This window comes from Dermacentor albipictus, chromosome 1, assembly GCF_038994185.2.
Source record: "Dermacentor albipictus isolate Rhodes 1998 colony chromosome 1, USDA_Dalb.pri_finalv2, whole genome shotgun sequence".
NCBI classification, from domain to species: Eukaryota; Metazoa; Arthropoda; class Arachnida; order Ixodida; family Ixodidae; genus Dermacentor; species Dermacentor albipictus.
Genome location: NC_091821.1, coordinates 208031636 through 208049252, shown reverse-complemented (window position 1 = coordinate 208049252; position 17617 = coordinate 208031636). Strand labels below are relative to the sequence as shown.

The following is a 17617-nucleotide window of genomic DNA, read 5'->3' as shown; positions in this document are numbered from 1 at the left end:
TCGTATCCCTGTGAGCCGGCTGCGCGTAAAGCTAACGTGCACTGAACCGCCAGGAGCGGCGTTTTTTTCTCGGCATCGCCCGAAAACATTGACTTCGAGCACGCGGATGCACGCGGCTACACGGGCTCGCTGAGCCAAAAGCGGCCACAGCAGGCGACGGCGCTCTGACTCGCTGCACCGCATGGAACATTGCCAGGTCGGCCCCGCCCGCCAGGCCTGCCCTTGTGCACTCGCACGTTCGTTGCTCCATCCATTCTATTTGTCCGTTCGTCCGCGTATCCGCCCACAGCGAGCGCCGCGCTTGCCCCTTTGAGTCGATCGCGTATACATGTATACCATGTATGCCACACGATCGGTCTAGACAACACAGTCCCAAATCCGCAGTCTTGGATAGCCTTAATCTCTGTTGCCATGGAGCTCTCCGAAGACTACGCAGCGTGCCGGGCACTGCCTCAAGAGGTGCGTGTGGCGTAGATCTTGACACAAGCGATAAACGCGGTCTGAATTTGTCGCTTTGCAGTGTGTAGTACTATAATCGTTCTGGTGACAATGGAAGCTGAATCGCTTCACTGTGAATTGACTTCTGCTATGCTCAATCGCTTCGTTCCGAATCACTTGCATCTGTTCGAGCGCGAATGAATGAATGACAGGGATCGTGAGGAATGAAATATCATTTCAGAGAGGTTTCTGTTTCCACGCTTAGGTTCCTGCACATTCTTAGTTGGCGCATCCCAACTTTTCTCGTTTTTATGCCTCCGTGTGGACCGTTAGCCTATAAAGGACAAAAATGAAACGCGCGATAAAGCATTTTGGCGACTACGTAGACGCCTTCGTCTTGGCGTGAGCGGTGCGCTGAGCACACCGAGTGATGCAACCATGCCAAGCATAGCGCTATACCTACGCTTTGAGACACCTGAAGTGAAGCGTGCATGGTCACGTAGCGTGAATTCAAAGGAAACAGCAAGGCGTGTGTACTTCTGCGAACGCAGAATGCTCTGTTTACCGTCTCCCTACCAAATGCGATCCAGGGCCGTGGGTGCATTTCTTCCTGTGTAGCCGCAAGTTGTGGTCGTCGTTGGCGGTTTTTGCTACACGTATAGGACGAGGAGGAAGTGCAAATATGTGCACCAAGTTTCAGCCAGTTTGCTACCTTACATTTGAGAAAAGAGGAGAAGCAAAGGAAAAAGCAAAGGGCGATAAGAGGTCATGCGCGCCCACAAATGCACAACAAGCATTTGGTCTGCATTTAAATCCAGTCGCAGTCTTCACACAGCACGGTAAGGAGTAGCTTCTCGTGCGGGTATGAGAGGTCTGCAGCCCAATCGACTCGGGGCAACGCGCAAAGTATGCCTTTCAACAACACTATGATTGCAAAATATTCCCCGTATCGGTAAGGATGCCGTACTAATTAAAGGCCGCTAACACGCCCTTGATTTTGGCTGTCCTTTTCATAAAGAACGAGGGAAAGTGGAAACGAGATACCCGATTTTAGTTAGTCACAATCATGCGAAGTAACAGTAAATTGAGCCAAGGAAAGGAATAGGAGAAATTATTTGTTGTTTTTAATTGAAACGTAGAAATGGTAAGCGTAGAAATGGACGAACACAGCAACCTGTCATTGTTGATAGCTTGGCTATAGTTGGTATGGATGTGTTGATACAAACTGTGCGGCAAGACGGAACACACGTAAAGAAAGGGACAGACGATTGCAGACTTGCAACTGAGTTTATTGAAAAAAACATGTGTACAGCCAGAAGGTCCTGTCATCATCACGGTTACAAAGATGAAAGTATATGAAGCAAACATAAGTAGATACCAGCACGATTCAAGTGTAACTCTTGGAGCGTAAAGAAGCGTATACTCCTTGTCGGACAGGTTATTTGATGGATGGCTAAAGCAGCCCACTCAATAATTCAATGATTCTACGCCCTATTAATGTATACTCTCTTTTGAATTAACTACTGTGTTTTGGTTACCTCGCTCGCACCTGCACTCTCAATGCGCTGGTAAATGTAATCTTGATGTCCTAGAATATATGAGGTTTTCGCTTTTTCAGTAACTCGTCTGTCCCCTTCCTTCCTTGTGTCTCGTCTTTCCGTGCGGTTTGCATAAAAACAACTGACAGTCGGTGGGTGCCGAGCCCACACCCTCCGCAGGAGTGACGTTGAGGAAAAGACCTGCGCTGCGCATTTCTACCTACCTCTGTTTTTAGATGATGCTATAAATTAACACTACTTTCCTGTTGCTACTAATTAACCCTACTTTCCTGTCGAGAATGCTCTGTTATGCTGATAACGCGCATGCCGTTCGTGACTTGGAAGTACCGGGCTCGCAGCGTTCAAGAAAGGAAATGCGGACAAGACGACGACTGTTGTGTGGTGGAAAGATACGACCCGTGTAATGTTGTTTAAGAGTGTAGTTGTGTGGCAAGATACGACCTAAAGGGTGTAAGTTTGTTCAAGAGCATAAAACAGTTGCACCCTTTGTGGTGTATATTTGTCCACAACGATAATCATCATTTGACCCACTTGCGTTTCCTTTCTTGAAAACGCCGCGCTCGCTACTTTCCTGTCGCGAATGCTGTCACGCTGATAACGCGCACGCCGTTCGTGACTTGGAAGTGCCCAGCTCGCAGCGTTAAAGAAAGTAAATGCGGGCAATACAGATGACGATTATCGTTATGGGACAAGCCTCATAGGGTGTAAATTTTTTAAAGAGCGTGACGGTGTCGAGAGTGCAATGTGATTTAAGGTGTTTATCTGTACAAAACACCCATTTATTTAGTTATAAGAGTGTCAGTTATGTACCATTGTGCGAAGAACTTTCCATCAAGTCGATAAAAAAAAACTAGCTGTATGTAAGCTAGGCGGCCGCACACAGGCGACAAAGTTGCGTCGCAACAACATAGACCGGGCGACAGAACAAAACCACAGCGAAGGGTCTGGACAGTTTTAACTGGAGTCGACAAATTCTGCTAAATGCCATGTGCCCTGATGTGTTGACGCGCTGCATCAGGCCTTTGATAAAGGCACGTGCACGCGCTGGACTTAATGAACAAAGACACGTGGTTTCTCAGTGTGTAGCGTAGCTCACTTCAACTTTTCGCACAGAGCCCTTTTCAGGATCCAGGCTCGCCTTCATGCAGAACACGAATGGATGCGCGCTGTTCTTCTTTGGTGCAGATAACAAATGCGGCAGCCATCGTTTTTAGCACCGCAGTAAAGAACTGAACCGATATGGCACGCCTAAACTTGCACAGCTGTGACTGGAAAGAGGGACAGCGACTGTTGGGAGAGCGTGAGTCCGGATAATTTTTGACTCGTGAACTTTCATATTAAATTAAGTCTGTCTGTCATCAAAAATCTGTCATCAATGTAGTTGCTGTCTAGCTTGCCAACTATATAGCTTAGCTTCTGGTGTCACTGCAAATTATTTGATAAAGTAAATAAAAACACTAAAATAACTCTGGTGGTTTTGTATGTGCTAAACGTGTTAGCAGCGCCGTCTGAAATGAAAAGCCAGGCACTTTTACAAAGTCGTATTACGTCTTGAAAGACCAAACACTACGTCTCTCTTTTTTTCATTTTTCCTTTTTTCACACGCAGCTACTATGCCGTATCTTCGCTTACCTTGGAGTAGCTGACAGGCTGGCGGCAGGGTTGACCTGTAAAACGTGGCACAAGTTAACCGCTGACAGCCGCATCTACGGCGACGTGGTTGTCACCTTGGAAAAAAATGTGAAAGAGCGAATGGTTGCGCTCTCCAATTCACAGTCGGTGGTAACGTGCTTGGTGGTGAGGAACTCTGCGCTGGATGCGGATGACAAATTTTGGGAACACGTAGGGCCGACACTCAAGAGGCTGAACCTTGAGAACTGCTGTTTTTCCTGGAAGGAGCTCGTTTCGGTGCTCCTTAAGTGTCCGAAGCTAGAGCACCTGGCGATTGGCCGCTGCGAACAATTTGTGCCGTCAAGTGACGAGTCCGCGTTTGGCGACAGTGCACCGCCATTTCTTCGTCCTACGCCATCCGGAATCAGCTCGGTCGACCTTTCGGACAATGCTGACCTGTCAGATTCTACTTTTCATCAAGTAATGACGATGGCCGGGAGGCTTCGCGCGCTCTCATTGGAAGGCTGTGCGCTATGCGTGCATCCGGCCATCTACCGCCGCTTCTACCCGCCTGGACAAGTGCATAGCCCGCTGGTGTTGACGTTTCAGCACGTGCTCAGCAGACTCGACGGAGCGCCGCTCACGGTGCTTAACCTGAGTCGCACGGCGATCGACAACAAATGCGTCGCGCAGCTGTCTGCGGCCTACTCGAAGACGCTGCAGGAGCTTCACGCGGCCTCGTGCGCGCAGTTAGGATTGCAGGGTGTGAGAGCTTTGTGTGAAAACGTGCCGAAACTCAAGTGCCTAAACCTCGGGTATAACAGGCAGCTTAAAGACAACTGTCTGTTAACCATCTGTGAAAATCTTGAGCACCTCGAAAAGCTGAATATGTCCAACTGCACGGAAATCACGCACGCGGGGTTCGCTAAACTGGCGCACCTTCGGAAGCTCGAGTACGCCAGTTTCTCGGACTGTTGTCTCACCGATCCGGAAACGATGGTGCAGCTGTTTTCTTCCAGAGCATGGCCAGCAATGCGAACGCTCAACGTCAGCTCTTGCAGAATAAACGACGCCGTGGCAAGGTGTCTGGGCGAGCAAATGCCGACGCTCGTATCCCTCGACGTCTCACACACGACGCTACTTACCGATGACGCAGTGCGCGCTATCTGGACCCACCTACGCTTCCTCAGAGTCCTCCGCATGGAACGTTGCTTAAGACTCACTGACGCAGCCTTGCACCGTTCAGGCAACATGGAAACGTGCGAGCCCAACTCCATGGCTTGTCTCAGTGGTCTGAAAGAGCTGAGCCTCAGTGGCTGCTACCGAGTGTCCGACGCAGGAGTGTTGGCTGCAGTGATCTTTCGGGAACTGACTTCTCTGGATGTTGGGCACTGCAACCTCCTCTCGTCTGCGTCCTTGAAACACATAATATTGCACTGTCCCAGCTTGTCAAAGCTAGTGCTGAGTTTCTGCGTACAGGTAAGTGAACCAGTACGTCGACTACTGCTACCTCAATAGAACACTCGAGCATAGCCTTACCGCTCTGCCGTTACCACCCATGGAGAAAGGCCAGCTTCGATTGAGTGTGCTGTGCCACAATGCCTACGCGCAGATGACATCTTGCAGGGACGGAAACCAGTAGCGTTATGCTAAAGCGCTCTGATGCGCAGTGCATGTCATAAACTCCTAAGGATCGATCCCAATGAAATATAACGCGCCTACGTTATGGGGAAAAATGATAGCTGATATGTAACGCTTAAACAAACATCTATTAACAACAATTCGTTCATTTTTAGTTAAGTTTCTATGAGCGCTTGAATACTAATAAGGCGTTTCCCTGAAGAGGAAGCTTTAGCTCGGGTGCTCCTATCTAAATACATGTAAAAAGAGAATTCATTTTTTTTTTCGGCAACCACTGCACCAAATTTGACGAGGTCTGTTGCATTTAAAAGAAAAACTTAAAATGTAGTGAATGCTGGTTTCGAATTTTTGATTTAGGCTGTCAACTTTTTATTAAAAATTGGCAAAAATCGTGAATTTTGAAAAACGAAACCATCGTGTTTACAACTCTGGAACTCAGCAATCAAAAATGATATCACAATTGCGCGCTCGTCTCGCACCCCAGAGGCGCGCTCAGTGCGTTAGCGTTGCCTTTCCCGTTAACGCTAGCGTTTTTCGCTGTTCGATCCCCCGCAACGCAGAATCTGGCACGCGCCGCAGTCGCTGCGTTCATTGGAGGAGCACTGGTGGGACGACCGAGTCCTACGGAAGACACCGCAGATGTATCGAAAAAAAAAAAATTCGAGTTTGGATGTTTTCGGAAGTATAAAGGCAAATTTTGGGTACATCAAATGCGATCCGAAGGCTTTTGAGAATGAGCTAAGGGCAGTCACAGACGAGTGGAAGTTTATCGAATGCTTCGGAACGGAGCTCTGCGGAAGGGGCGCAACTTTCGAAAGGCCTTTGACTATCGCATGGTTGTGCGAAGTCGCCAATTTCTGTTCACCTGTATTTTTGTGCATATTAAGCTGCGTTAAGTGTTACGTCAGGTGCTCCGTCCGATCGATCCTCCTTCCTGTGATCGTCGTTTTGTTGAGCTAGTGTTTCCATTGCCATATAGTACTCGAAAAGAAAAAAAACTAATACGGGTTACACTATAGCCAATCCTTCGCAATTCATGGGTAAAAGAAACCAACCAGCCTGCCGAAAAAGCAATGGAAACAAAATATTGGGAAACAATATATTCAGCGCCTGCAGAAGCTGCAGCGGCGACTCACAACATAGGTGAATGCAGATGCCAGTGCTGCAATTTTATAAGCGAGGAAAGGCTGCAAGTGGGCTTCCGTCGCACACGCATGCGTAAGAACTGAATGATGGCCGTCTTTTATTTTTCCTCTTCTAGTTGGACGATGGAGCACTGACGTCGGTCCTCAGACCATCAACGAGACTAAGACACCTCAACATAGAAGGCTGCAGAAACATGACTGATACAGCTCTCCTTTATGTAGCTCACTGCCCGTCAGTAAAATACGTGAACGTTAAATCATGCATGGTGACACTAAATACGCTACAACAGCTGTCACTAGAGCGACAAGATCTTGAAGTGGTGCATACTGTATGCTGTGTGGATTGAGCTGCCAAAAAGGCTGCATAATTTTGGAATTTTAACGCAAGTAGCATTCTTGGCACTGTCAGACTATAGATTTCTTCCCGGCTATCCATCTAACTGTTTTCGCGGATCGATCCCGGAGATAGTGCACGCAGTCTAAAAATGGCGGTCGATCCCGAAGGTGATGCAGTCTAAAAATGTGGGCTTAAACCTCGTTTACGGCATTCTTCGATTAAAAAAAGAAATCCCTTTAAAATTTCTCCGAATTCATACTCATCTGAAAAGAATGCTATTAGAATGCATGGATAGCTATCGTTGATGAGTTCTGCCTGAATTTTGTTCTGGTTGTAGATAAACACATTGGTCCCGACATGTCGCAACCGTTCCCGGCGAGTGCTTGCTCTTACGTCACCACTGACGCAACGAGAAGCAGTTATTTTGGCTGTCATAAGGAAGTGATTAATTTACTTCGCACCTCTCGTCGCATATAAAATAGTTAAATTCGCACATACAAACACACAAAAAGAAAGGATTATCTTAAAAAAGAAAAAGATTGCCCACAGAGCTGTTCTTTGTGATATTAGTGGTGACGTTAGAGAAGGCATGAACCAGAACAAAGGCGATAATTTCGGCATATTGTGTTCAGTTAATAACGTCATTAAATTTAAACCTGCAAGAATCTGGAAAATAAAAAGACTGTTCTGTGAAGGCCCATGTTCCTGCTGAAAGATGTGCGCCAGCAAATAAGCTGGACACGGTCACTGTGATGCCAACAAAGCTAGGTTCTGCACACTTTGCTTACGTCACAAGATATCGGCACCAGTGCTGATGCTCTAAAGACCCTATATGGTGCTCTAGTCTTCTTCGCTGCAAGCAAACGATCAGCTTGTTCAAGACATCAGCTGTCTAACACAGAGACGTGTACGTAGGCTGCACACCACGTACAACATGGTGCTTCAGCGGCTGCACGCCCACTGCGGCGTGGCGGGCAACGTTGAGGCTGACCGGGTCCCTGGAGTGGCGCATGGCGACTCTTGCAGCTAGTGTTGCTGTATATGCTCCCGCAGGGAGCATATACAGGAACACTACTTGCAGCTGGTGTCCGTGCCTCTCTCTAAAAGGGACAGGCCAATCCCTGCGAGTGCCGTCGCCTGGTGCTCTCAACGTGATTTTCATGATCGATAAACACCTATTCGCCTCATACCCAATAATCGCATGTGAACATATATCGAGATCCCAAACAAAAATCTGTATGTTCACATAAATGTGGGGATCGTATGGTACATGCCTTATGGGACCTATATGGGAACATACGGATTTTTTTTAATGGGATAACCACATGTTATATGAGACGTGCCCCATATATCATATAGAGGGACATCGGTTTTTATATGGGATCCATTTATGCTACGGTATTATAGAATGGGGGTCATATGGAGTTTTTCCGATAGTAATTGCTCACAACCAAAGCGCTATTCGTCTTCCCCCTGTACATTGGCTTGAATCAGACGCTTTAGTTGCCTGTTACCGTGTGTGCTTATCATTTGTGTATGCTTCTGTGCACTATATTAGCGTCAGTTCACGCATCCCCCTTCTCATGTGGATTAGCATGTTAGGCGTGCGGTCAGGCAAATATCTCTAGCGCCTTTTAAATAAAGCATTTATCTCTGTTGTCTTCTTTCTTCCTCAAATGACCCCTGTGCTGACGTTGAGTGGCAACTACAGGATAGACAGCAGAAATCATCGGCTCGAGGAATCAGATCGGGTGTGTGCACTCTGACCGGCAATATTAATTTATGGAAGAACTCCGGCCCCTATCTCAGTGGCGCAGTCTTGTACCCATAAAAAAAGTTTCCAGAAGAATATACACGTTGGTGTATTAAAGTCGGTTTGGTGAACTTTTTTTTTTCTTTTTCTCTGACGCGTTCCTTGTTCGTACAAACTCTCGCCTGCGTTTTCAGAGGAAGCTTTGGCTCGGGTGCTCGTATCTAAATATATGTAAAAGGAGAATTCGGTTCTCTCGTCAACCCTCTGCACCATATTTGACTAGGTTTGTTGCATAGAAAAAAAAAAGAACTTAAAATCTCTTGACTGTTGGTTTCGGATTTTGGATTTAGGTCGTCAATCTTTTAAAAATTGGCAAAAATCGTAAATTTTCAGAAAGTGAAACTATGAAGTTTACAATTCCGTACCTCAGCAATGAAAAATGATATCACAAATATGTGAATTGCATCTAACAGTACATCTAAAGCGGACTAAATTGATGTTACACATGAATCTCAAAAAAAATGTTGTAATATGGAAATACAACTTTTGCAGAGCCCTTGTACACAATGTAACAAATTCACGTAAGATATAAAATGACATACCAAATTTATCCGCTTTCAATGATGTAGTGGAAACCGTTTACAGAAACGCGATATCTTTCTTGATGCAGACTTATTAATTTGCAAACTTCGTGCTTCTACTTTTTTCAAACCTTCGAATTTTTGAAAATCTTTAAAAAAATTCAGGCTCTAAATTGAAATTTCGCTTGCAACAGTCGCTAGAATTTAACTTTCTCTCTCAAATGCAACAAACTTCCTTAAAATCGGTCCAGGGCTCATCTCAGAAAAATGTTTTTGTTTTACATGTACAGTAAAAGCTCGTTAATTCGAACCGCAAGGGGAAGCCGCTTCAGTTCGAATTAACGAAAGTTCGAACTAACGAAAGTGAAGGAGAGCAACAGTACACTGCGATTTGGAAGCAGTAGGGCATGTCAGAAATTTGGCGTGTCAGAAAGTGATGGCGTGTGCCGCGGGCACACGCCATCTTCAAGTCGAAGCTCTGGGTCCGACTGTGCCACACCACCGATGTCCACCGAAACGAACGTTAGCCGAGGCTTAACACCATCACAATGAATCGCGACGGCCGATACCTCCTAAGCTGAATACAGAGGTGCACAACCGATGAAGACTGCCGAGACAAAGACGCTGGATATGTGAAGGTGGCGAAGGCCCTGATTTGTTGGTTCTTGATTGCAAGCGCAGCTGCGACGTACTTGATTTGTTGTGTTTTGGCGCTTGCCGTGCCATCTCCGCACAACATTAGCAGCTGTACAAGATTTGCAAAGCCTCCGAGATTCGCAACACGCAAGAAGTCTCGGAGGTTACGTAGAACGGAGAGGCGGCAGCTGCCGCTGCCTTCTGGCTGACCCCGCGCCGGTTAGATTTTTTTCCGATTTTACCTTCTGTCGCCGTTCTCTCCGTTTCGGAGGCAATACAGCCTTGTGTGTAGGCAGTAGGCGCGTTTCTCTGGCCGTGTGCCAGGCGATCGTAGTTCGAATTATCCGTGAGGGAACCTTCTCGCGTTCGAATTAATGGACTTTTGTATACATAGACTTCGGTGGAGCTTGGCCGGACCAAATCGTACAGTTCGAATTATCCATAAATTCGAATTATTGAAGTTCGAATTAACGAGCTTTCACTGTATTTGAATTGGCTGCGACGGAGTTTGGCCCGAGCTAAAGCTTCCTCTTAACTGCGTCTCGACGCGCTCGCTCGCCCGCGAGAAGTTCAGAACTCGAAGGACCGCTCAGCGGCGTTCAATTGTACAATAATACTTTTTATTTTATACTCATTTTATACGCTCGTGATGTGGCCCAGAAGCACGTGTTGCTGGGCTAGTCTTAAGATGCATTGGGTGCACGCCAAAGAACCCCAGGTTGTCAAAGTTAATGCGGAGTCCCTCTATAAAGCCTACCTCATAATCGTGTCATGGTTTTGGCACGTAAAAATCCAAAATTTATTACTTTTTAAATTTGTTAGCCGCACTCGCGACGGTATCGCGACTATGGAATGACAACGAATGCATGACCTCTGTATGATGACGGCACAATGACGACGATGGCATTAAAATGGTATTGGTATGAGGACAATGGGGGGGGGGGGGGGGGTGACGGCGACTATCACAATGACTGTGTGATGACGATGGAACGACCACGACGGCATCATGACCATGAGCACATACCTCGCGGTCCAAGCTGGTATACATCTTGGGCCGCTGGATCAGTGCGAGAGGATAGACAGGCTGATAACGGCCGAAGTAGGCAAATAATGCTAATCACATTAAAACACTTGAAGCAAACAGTATAGAACTTCGCTTGAGTGAACTTCAAGGGACCCAAGCAAATAGTTCACTGAATATTCACTAGAATATGGAACAGCATAGGGCACAGCAGACATCGAGTCAAAAGGGTGAAATGCAATTCTCGAGTTTGGTACATCAATATATACGAAGTGTGTAACAGTTACGTTGCTGCCTATCTCTTTCTGAAAAATAAAATCTAATTTTCATTTGCACTGGTACTTTCAAAGCACAAGTAACAAAGCTGTCCAGAGAGCATGGTTTTGTACACTTGCCCTGGCACAGTTTGTTGCTGTAACACGAAATCTCGCAGCTTTCCAAGGCATCCTGCAGCCACGGCTAGTTACAGGATTTGGATCTGCCTCTGCCATTGCATCTTTCTCGTCGAACTCTTCTGGATGAACACTGGAAACAATTTCCAGATCTGATAGTTCAGCACAGGAAAGGAGTTCACTGTTATGCTGCACACAGTTTTCAAACGAAGTGTTGCTGTCAAGATCCAGCTGGTGACAGACCTCTGTACAGACTGGGGTCAATCACTTCATTGCGCTGTTCCTTTTGCTCACTTTCACTGCACGGGGGGTAGGGGGGGGGAAGGCAGGATTTATGCCAGCAGTTTCTAATTCTAGCTAGTGTTACTGTTACGCCGCTGGAGGGGCGATTTGGGGGCGGTGGGCAACAGCTACACAACGCTGCAGAGCGCAAAACAGGTGAACTGGGCAGATAGCGTCTACCAACGCGCCAGTAGTTGCTCAGATACCCAAGAACTGTGCTATCATTCCACTATAGACTGTCTCACCAAAGAAAACCAGCACCTCAAACAAAAAATGTCCTTAATACTTGAGCATTTAAATGCACTAACACAACCCAAACTTCCCCTATCCATTATGTGCCATGAACCAATAGAAATCCATGGCCCTCTCCCTACAGGGCCCCCGCTATCAAAGGAAGACAACTCTACGACTTCATCCAGCAGCACAAGCTATCCCTTGCTACGGACTCCACGCAAGCTACCTGTATAGGAAATGGCGTGAGCAGGGACACGTGCCCGGACTTAAAACTCGTTAAAAACATTAGTCGGCCACACTGACAGAACACTGGCATAACCCTAGGCAGTGATCATTATATAATTGACATCACCATTCAGGCAGGTAATCTCAGAACATGGTACCAACTCGTGCCAATTGAAGACTGGGATAAATTTAGAAAAATGAGAAAGCAGGAACAAGCCACCTCCATTTCAGACTACGAGGAATGGGTCGCCCAGCTACACAAACATAAGAAATTAGCGACTAAGCAGAAACTAGTGACTGGGCAGGCAAACGAGCCGGTCGACAGCTGTTTGCTACACCTATGGGAAGCATATCAAAGTATGAAAAGACGCTGGCCGAGACAAAAGCACAACCAAGCATATTGCGGCGCCACATGTCCACTGTCCTCCACCTCATCACAGAAAATGCCATTAACCTTGCCTCTCAACACTGGACACAGATCTGCAATAGGCTCGATGGAAGCCTTCAATTTAAATAAACGTGGTCCTTCCTACGTCGCCTGTTAGAAACATCTAAAGCCAAGGTGGAAACTAGCAAAGTAATTACCCCAGTGTTCCACCTAACGAAGCAGCGAGGTCAAAACGTAGTATAAATCCTAATCCATACCTACTTTCCGCAGCACGCGACCGACTCCATGTCAGACTACGGAGGCCTCCCCAACCCAGAATTAGACAGCCCTATAGCGGAGGTGGAGGTGCATGCAGCGTTACATCAGCTATGCACCACCTCGGGACCCGGCCCCGATCACGTCAATAACAAATCTCTACGCAACCTGGTTGCAGGCTTGATTAGGCTCCTAACCAAACATTGTAACCACCGCTAGGAACAAGGCACATTGCCTCCCCAATGGAAACATGCAAAGGCTACTTTCATCACAAAGCCAGGCAAACTGCTCGACCTAGCTAATTTGCACCCAATGTCCCTCACTTTATGTGCAGGCTAACGCATGGAACATGTAATCCTCTATCGCCTAAACAGATTCATGGAGAAAAATCACCTCTTCCCTCGAATGTTTGGATTCAGGGCAGGGCTCTCCAAGCTAGATGTAATGCTCTAACTCAAAGCAAAGGTATTAACTCACGAATTCCCACATCTCACCAAAGGAATATTCGAAAATGCATTCGAATATTCATAGCATCCGAAAATGTGACACACGGTTATTCTACAAAACCTCAGTCAGCTCAGTGTGGTTTCCCTCAATTATCAATATGTTACTGCCTTTTTAACCAATTGAACTGTCGAGATACACCTCGGGATCAGTTAAATCTCCGACTTGCCCTCGGCAGTAGGGACACTCCGCAAGGGGCCTCCCATCTCCTTAACTTTTTAATGTAACTCTAATCCCCCTTGTGCAAAAATTATTCACCATACCGGACCTACAGCACTCCCTATAGGCCTGTGACATTACTCTCTGGACCACCACGGGCAACAGCGGCACAATCGAATACACCCTTCAAAGAGCAGCAAAAATGGTCGAAGAATGTGCGCAGAGCATTGGCTTCAGCTGCTCGGCTCCTCAACGTGAACTTCTCATTCACCCCAAAAACCCTTTCCCTCCAGCAATTTCAATGTACCTGAATGATAAACTCATCCCAGAGGAAAACAATATAAGAATTCTAGGCCTCCACATTTCCAATAACAGTTGCAATTCCATCATATAGGTGCCATATGGAGGTCGGTGCAGAATACCTGCGCCCTCATAAGGATTTTTAATCGCCACAGGGGAATGCGCGAAGCGGACATGCACCGCCTGGTCAAAGCGTTCTGCCTCTGCAAGGTAGCTTACTCCCTCCCCTATCTGCACCTGTCATCCCTCGAGAGGCAACAGGTAGATCGCCTCATCGGCATAGCATATAAAGCTGTCATGTACCTTCCCAAGAGTACGAGTAAACTTCTCCATAATACAACTGATGAATTAGTCGAAGCACACCTCATAAGCCATTACACCAGTCTTTCCCAGTTTGAAAGAGGCAGGCAGCTCCTTCAGTTTCAAAATGACTCATAGAATGCACCACCCCCACCACTTCCTCCCCCCCTCTTACCCCGGGCTGCATTAGCGAGTCTATTCCACCATTACTGAAAAATACCCATCCAACCCACAATTATGACCGAAGGGTAGCCAGAGCACTTCATAAGCACTATTCACCTTCAACCCCAACCGCTTATGTAGATGGTGCGCAATACCTTCATTGTCCTGCCTTCACAGTGGTAGTTCGTATAATGTCGATAAGCCACTTTGTTGCACCACCGTCTACCGAGTGGCTCAACCAATCGAGGCGGAAGCCACCACTTTCTCTAGCACTTGCTCACACTCAGGCGGAATGCATCTTCTCAGATTCAAAAACAATTTGTAACTTTGCGCCGCATTCACGAACCCACCCATCGTATCCTACAATCCACCCCTCCTCCCAAACACACAATCACCAACCTATGGGTTCCAGTACACCGTGGACATCTCAGGAATGCAGCCGCCTACAAACAAGCCCGAGCACTCGTCAACCTGGCAGTGGACGGTCCAACTTCCTTTTGCAGCGCGCAAGAATGTCTACTCACACATGAAATTACACTACTGCAACTCCCGCATCAGCTACCCTCCACCTCACAAATCTCTGTCCCAGGCTAAGCAAGTTGTTTGGCGTCGACTCCAAACGAACACATTGGTTTCTCATTTCATCAATTCTCTAATTCATCTCGGCGACGCCTTACCCCTTTGTTGTTTCTGCTCGAGTCCGTGAGCTGACTTTATCTAGATATATTGTTATTGCCCCCACATACTCCCCCGTTTGAGGTGGCTGAGCGACAGGAGCGTTGGGAGGCTGCTCTGCACAGCTCACGGCCGGAACATCAACTCCGGGTCGTATGCTGGGCCATAGGGGTCACCGAAGCACAAGGACTTTCAGCCACCTAGGGCGACCCGAGGGCCCAGTCTTCCTCTTTCCCCGAAACCTATTCCCCCATGACCTCACCTAGTCCTTGGTATCAATAAAGTTGTTTCTACCTTTCCCACCAAAAATGTTTCGTTTGACATAATTTTGCATGTTCAATGTGCACACATCACCTTGAAGTGGCAAGTTTTCATGATGGCGCGCGACAGGCAGTGAGCGCTGCCCCAAATTTTTTTTTGCTGATAGCACACGGCTAATGATGATAAAGGCTCCGAACTGAAACAATTTGCTTTTGTGCAACCAAATCATGCATAAGCAGCGAGTAAATATCATTTTGAGAAGGGCCATTTCTGCGGCATCGCGTGACAGGCTAAGCGGGTGTGGCTTTAAAGTTTTTCACCAATCACAGAACGCTAATGGCAGAAACAGAATAGAAACAAGTTGGAATAGCTTTACATTGATTCACGACGCTTCGAAATGCCCATCGCGAGACAACGGTCACGCTTGAATGTGGCATCACAAGCATTGCAAAGCTCCATGTTTCACATGCGTGTCTCAGCCGTTTGGAAGGTAGTTCCATTTTCACTTCTTCTTTTGCGCTTGTGGCTGCCGTCAGTGATAGCGGTAAGATAAATGAAAGGGCTCAGCATACTCTGGCACGTGCAGGGTTAAGCAGCTTTTCGAATAGTATCGAACGATATCCGATTGACTGTGGCAGGCAGCTTGACTTGCAGCAGAACGCAACAGCTCCCACCTTCAGCAAGACAAACTTCATGCCTTAAGCTGTCAAGGACCAGTGGCGGCCTTTGGCATTGCGAGGAAAGTTTACCTGGGAGCTGCTATCCAAATATGCGAAAATGGAGAAATCTTTGATTTGGTGTCTACTAAGCAAAGAAAACGTAATTCTTAAGTGTTGCGAGCAATATATACTGCTCCGAACTGTGCCACTAACTTGTAGATAGGACTTTTAAAAAGCATATTAAAGAACTTGGCGCCATGTAATTGAAAGAAAAAAGAAATAAAAAGACATTACTGCAGCTCGTTTTCATTGATTTCAAGCACAAGCAGTATGGCATCTTTGGACATTCTTATAAAAAGCTGTCAACTGCAATCTAGTTCGGACAGCGTCAAATGGCTGTTTCTGATAATTCAGACAGAGAATCTTTTGTGTAAAAGTTTGACTTTGGAAATACGAGTGGATGTGTCATAAAAAGCCCACAAAAATTAACATTTTGATGCCACTATTGTAGAGGGGGGATAGGAGGACGAGGAAATAACATCATTGTGTGCCCTGCGAGTTCGTGGGGAGGGCCAAAGGCCCCGCCTAGGCGACGGCCAGGAGTTCGTGGGTACTGGCGGCATCCTCGGCCCGCTGGACTGCCCATAGTTGATCCTCGAGGGCGGGGCTGAATAGCACGGCTTCCCAGCGCATGCAAAGGCTGCTGCTAGAGGTCGTGTTTTCTTTATTATGTATCCCTCGGCATTCTTATAATATATGCTCCAGAGTGGCTCTGGATTCACAAGTGTTGGATTTGTCCGTTGGATATACATCCGGATATATGATATGCGAGAGCACAGGATTTGGATACGTCCTAGTTTGTAACTGCCGCCATGCGACCGCACGCAAAATTGACAAAAAAAAAGTGGTGGGGGGAATAGTAAATAAATTCAAAAAGAGCGCTGCCATTACCACTTGCTGGAAGTGATGCATGACCTAGAACGTTGGAAAATAGCCTGCCTGCTCAGCACAACCGCAGAGATTAGGCAGTGCCCGCAGCAGGCCGATAAACTCTCGGAGACGATGTGGTGGGATTTGCATCAATTGGCTAACCACCAGGTGCACACGTTGCCTGCTTAGATGCTATTTTCAAGGCTGCTAACGAGAAAATTCCACAATTACCAACCCTGCAACATTTATAATCAATTTACCCAATGTAAAATTTCGTTGCAGTTGGCCTTAAAGTCGCTGGCATCATGGGAAACGACTGACTATTCACAGGTGTACTGCTCAATAGAGCGTGGGCAGTGGCAACGTTGGCAGTTGGGGACTAGACGGGTACCAGGTGCGTAATGTGCACGAGCAAGAAAATGCATTGTGAAAACAAGTTTTCTCTTCAGGTACACCAAGATCATATGGATTACACACCGCTGAAATGGCCTGCCCCTGTGAAGGGCTGCACCTAGTCAAGATCACAAGTGCATAGTGCCTGGAGTAAAACATTTCCAAGCTGACAACTAATCTGTCATTTTTTTCCACTTTAGATGATGTAATAGCCCCAGTTACCTTGTTTTTGTGCAGTTATGGAGTTGTACACAGAGGTGTGTTTTGTACATTTACTGAAATTTCACATCTTTTGTAAAAAGTTCGAGAATTACAATCAAAATGATGCCTCCAACAGTCAATAGAAGTGAACCTTTTCTCATAAAATGATCAAATTTCATTTAACTCAATTCATTAGTTGCCTAATAAGTGCATTTCTGCATTTCACATATATCTGAATAAGGGAATTGAAGTTGGCCCCAAGCTCATAAATATACTTCCTGATCTCGTAATAGTAAGATACCGGTATTACATGAACCAAGATGTCATGTCATCCCCACAAAACAAAAGCATAAGCTTCACGATGCTGCACAAGAACACAGTGCACAGAAGTTTCCACAAATGCTCCAAAATTTAAAAATTCCAGTACACAAATACAAGATATCATGCAACTCTTCAATTCCATTGCCAAAAAGTTTTCCAGAAACTGCCGTCGCACGCACTTCAAATGCTATGTCGTTACAAAGAAGATTCAGCAGTGTAGGCATGAATGGCAAATGCAACATAAACAGGTAAGG

The 17617-nt window shown here is 46.5% G+C and overlaps 1 protein-coding gene across 2 annotated transcripts; it reads left to right on the top strand.

Moving 5' to 3' along the window:
• LOC135906670 (F-box/LRR-repeat protein 2-like) lies at positions 1–8390 on the top strand. 2 transcript variants are annotated; one of them, XM_065438219.2, is made up of 4 exons: positions 2–459; positions 3183–3297; positions 3606–5087; positions 6511–8390. In XM_065438219.2, the coding sequence occupies exons 3-4, from the start codon at positions 3750–3752 to the stop codon at positions 6739–6741; spliced, it is 1569 nt and encodes a 522-aa protein (XP_065294291.1). In that variant the 5' UTR covers positions 2–459; positions 3183–3297; positions 3606–3749; the 3' UTR covers positions 6742–8390. The 2 variants fall into 2 exon arrangements, with proteins under 2 accessions (XP_065294290.1, XP_065294291.1); XM_065438218.2 differs by lacking the exon at positions 3183–3297 and having other exon boundaries at positions 1–459.
• The last annotated feature ends 9227 nt before the right edge of the window (positions 8391–17617 follow it).

Bases quoted from the DNA above. Each gene is read 5' to 3' on its own strand.
- LOC135906670 (XM_065438218.2), top strand. From the start codon at position 412: ATGGAGCTCTCCGAAGACTACGCAGCGTGCCGGGCACTGCCTCAAGAG. The intron at 460-3,605 runs GTGCGTGTGGCG...TTTCACACGCAG, and splicing joins GCCGGGCACTGCCTCAAGAG to CTACTATGCCGTATCTTCGC. The intron at 5,088-6,510 runs GTAAGTGAACCA...TTCCTCTTCTAG, and splicing joins TGCTGAGTTTCTGCGTACAG to TTGGACGATGGAGCACTGAC.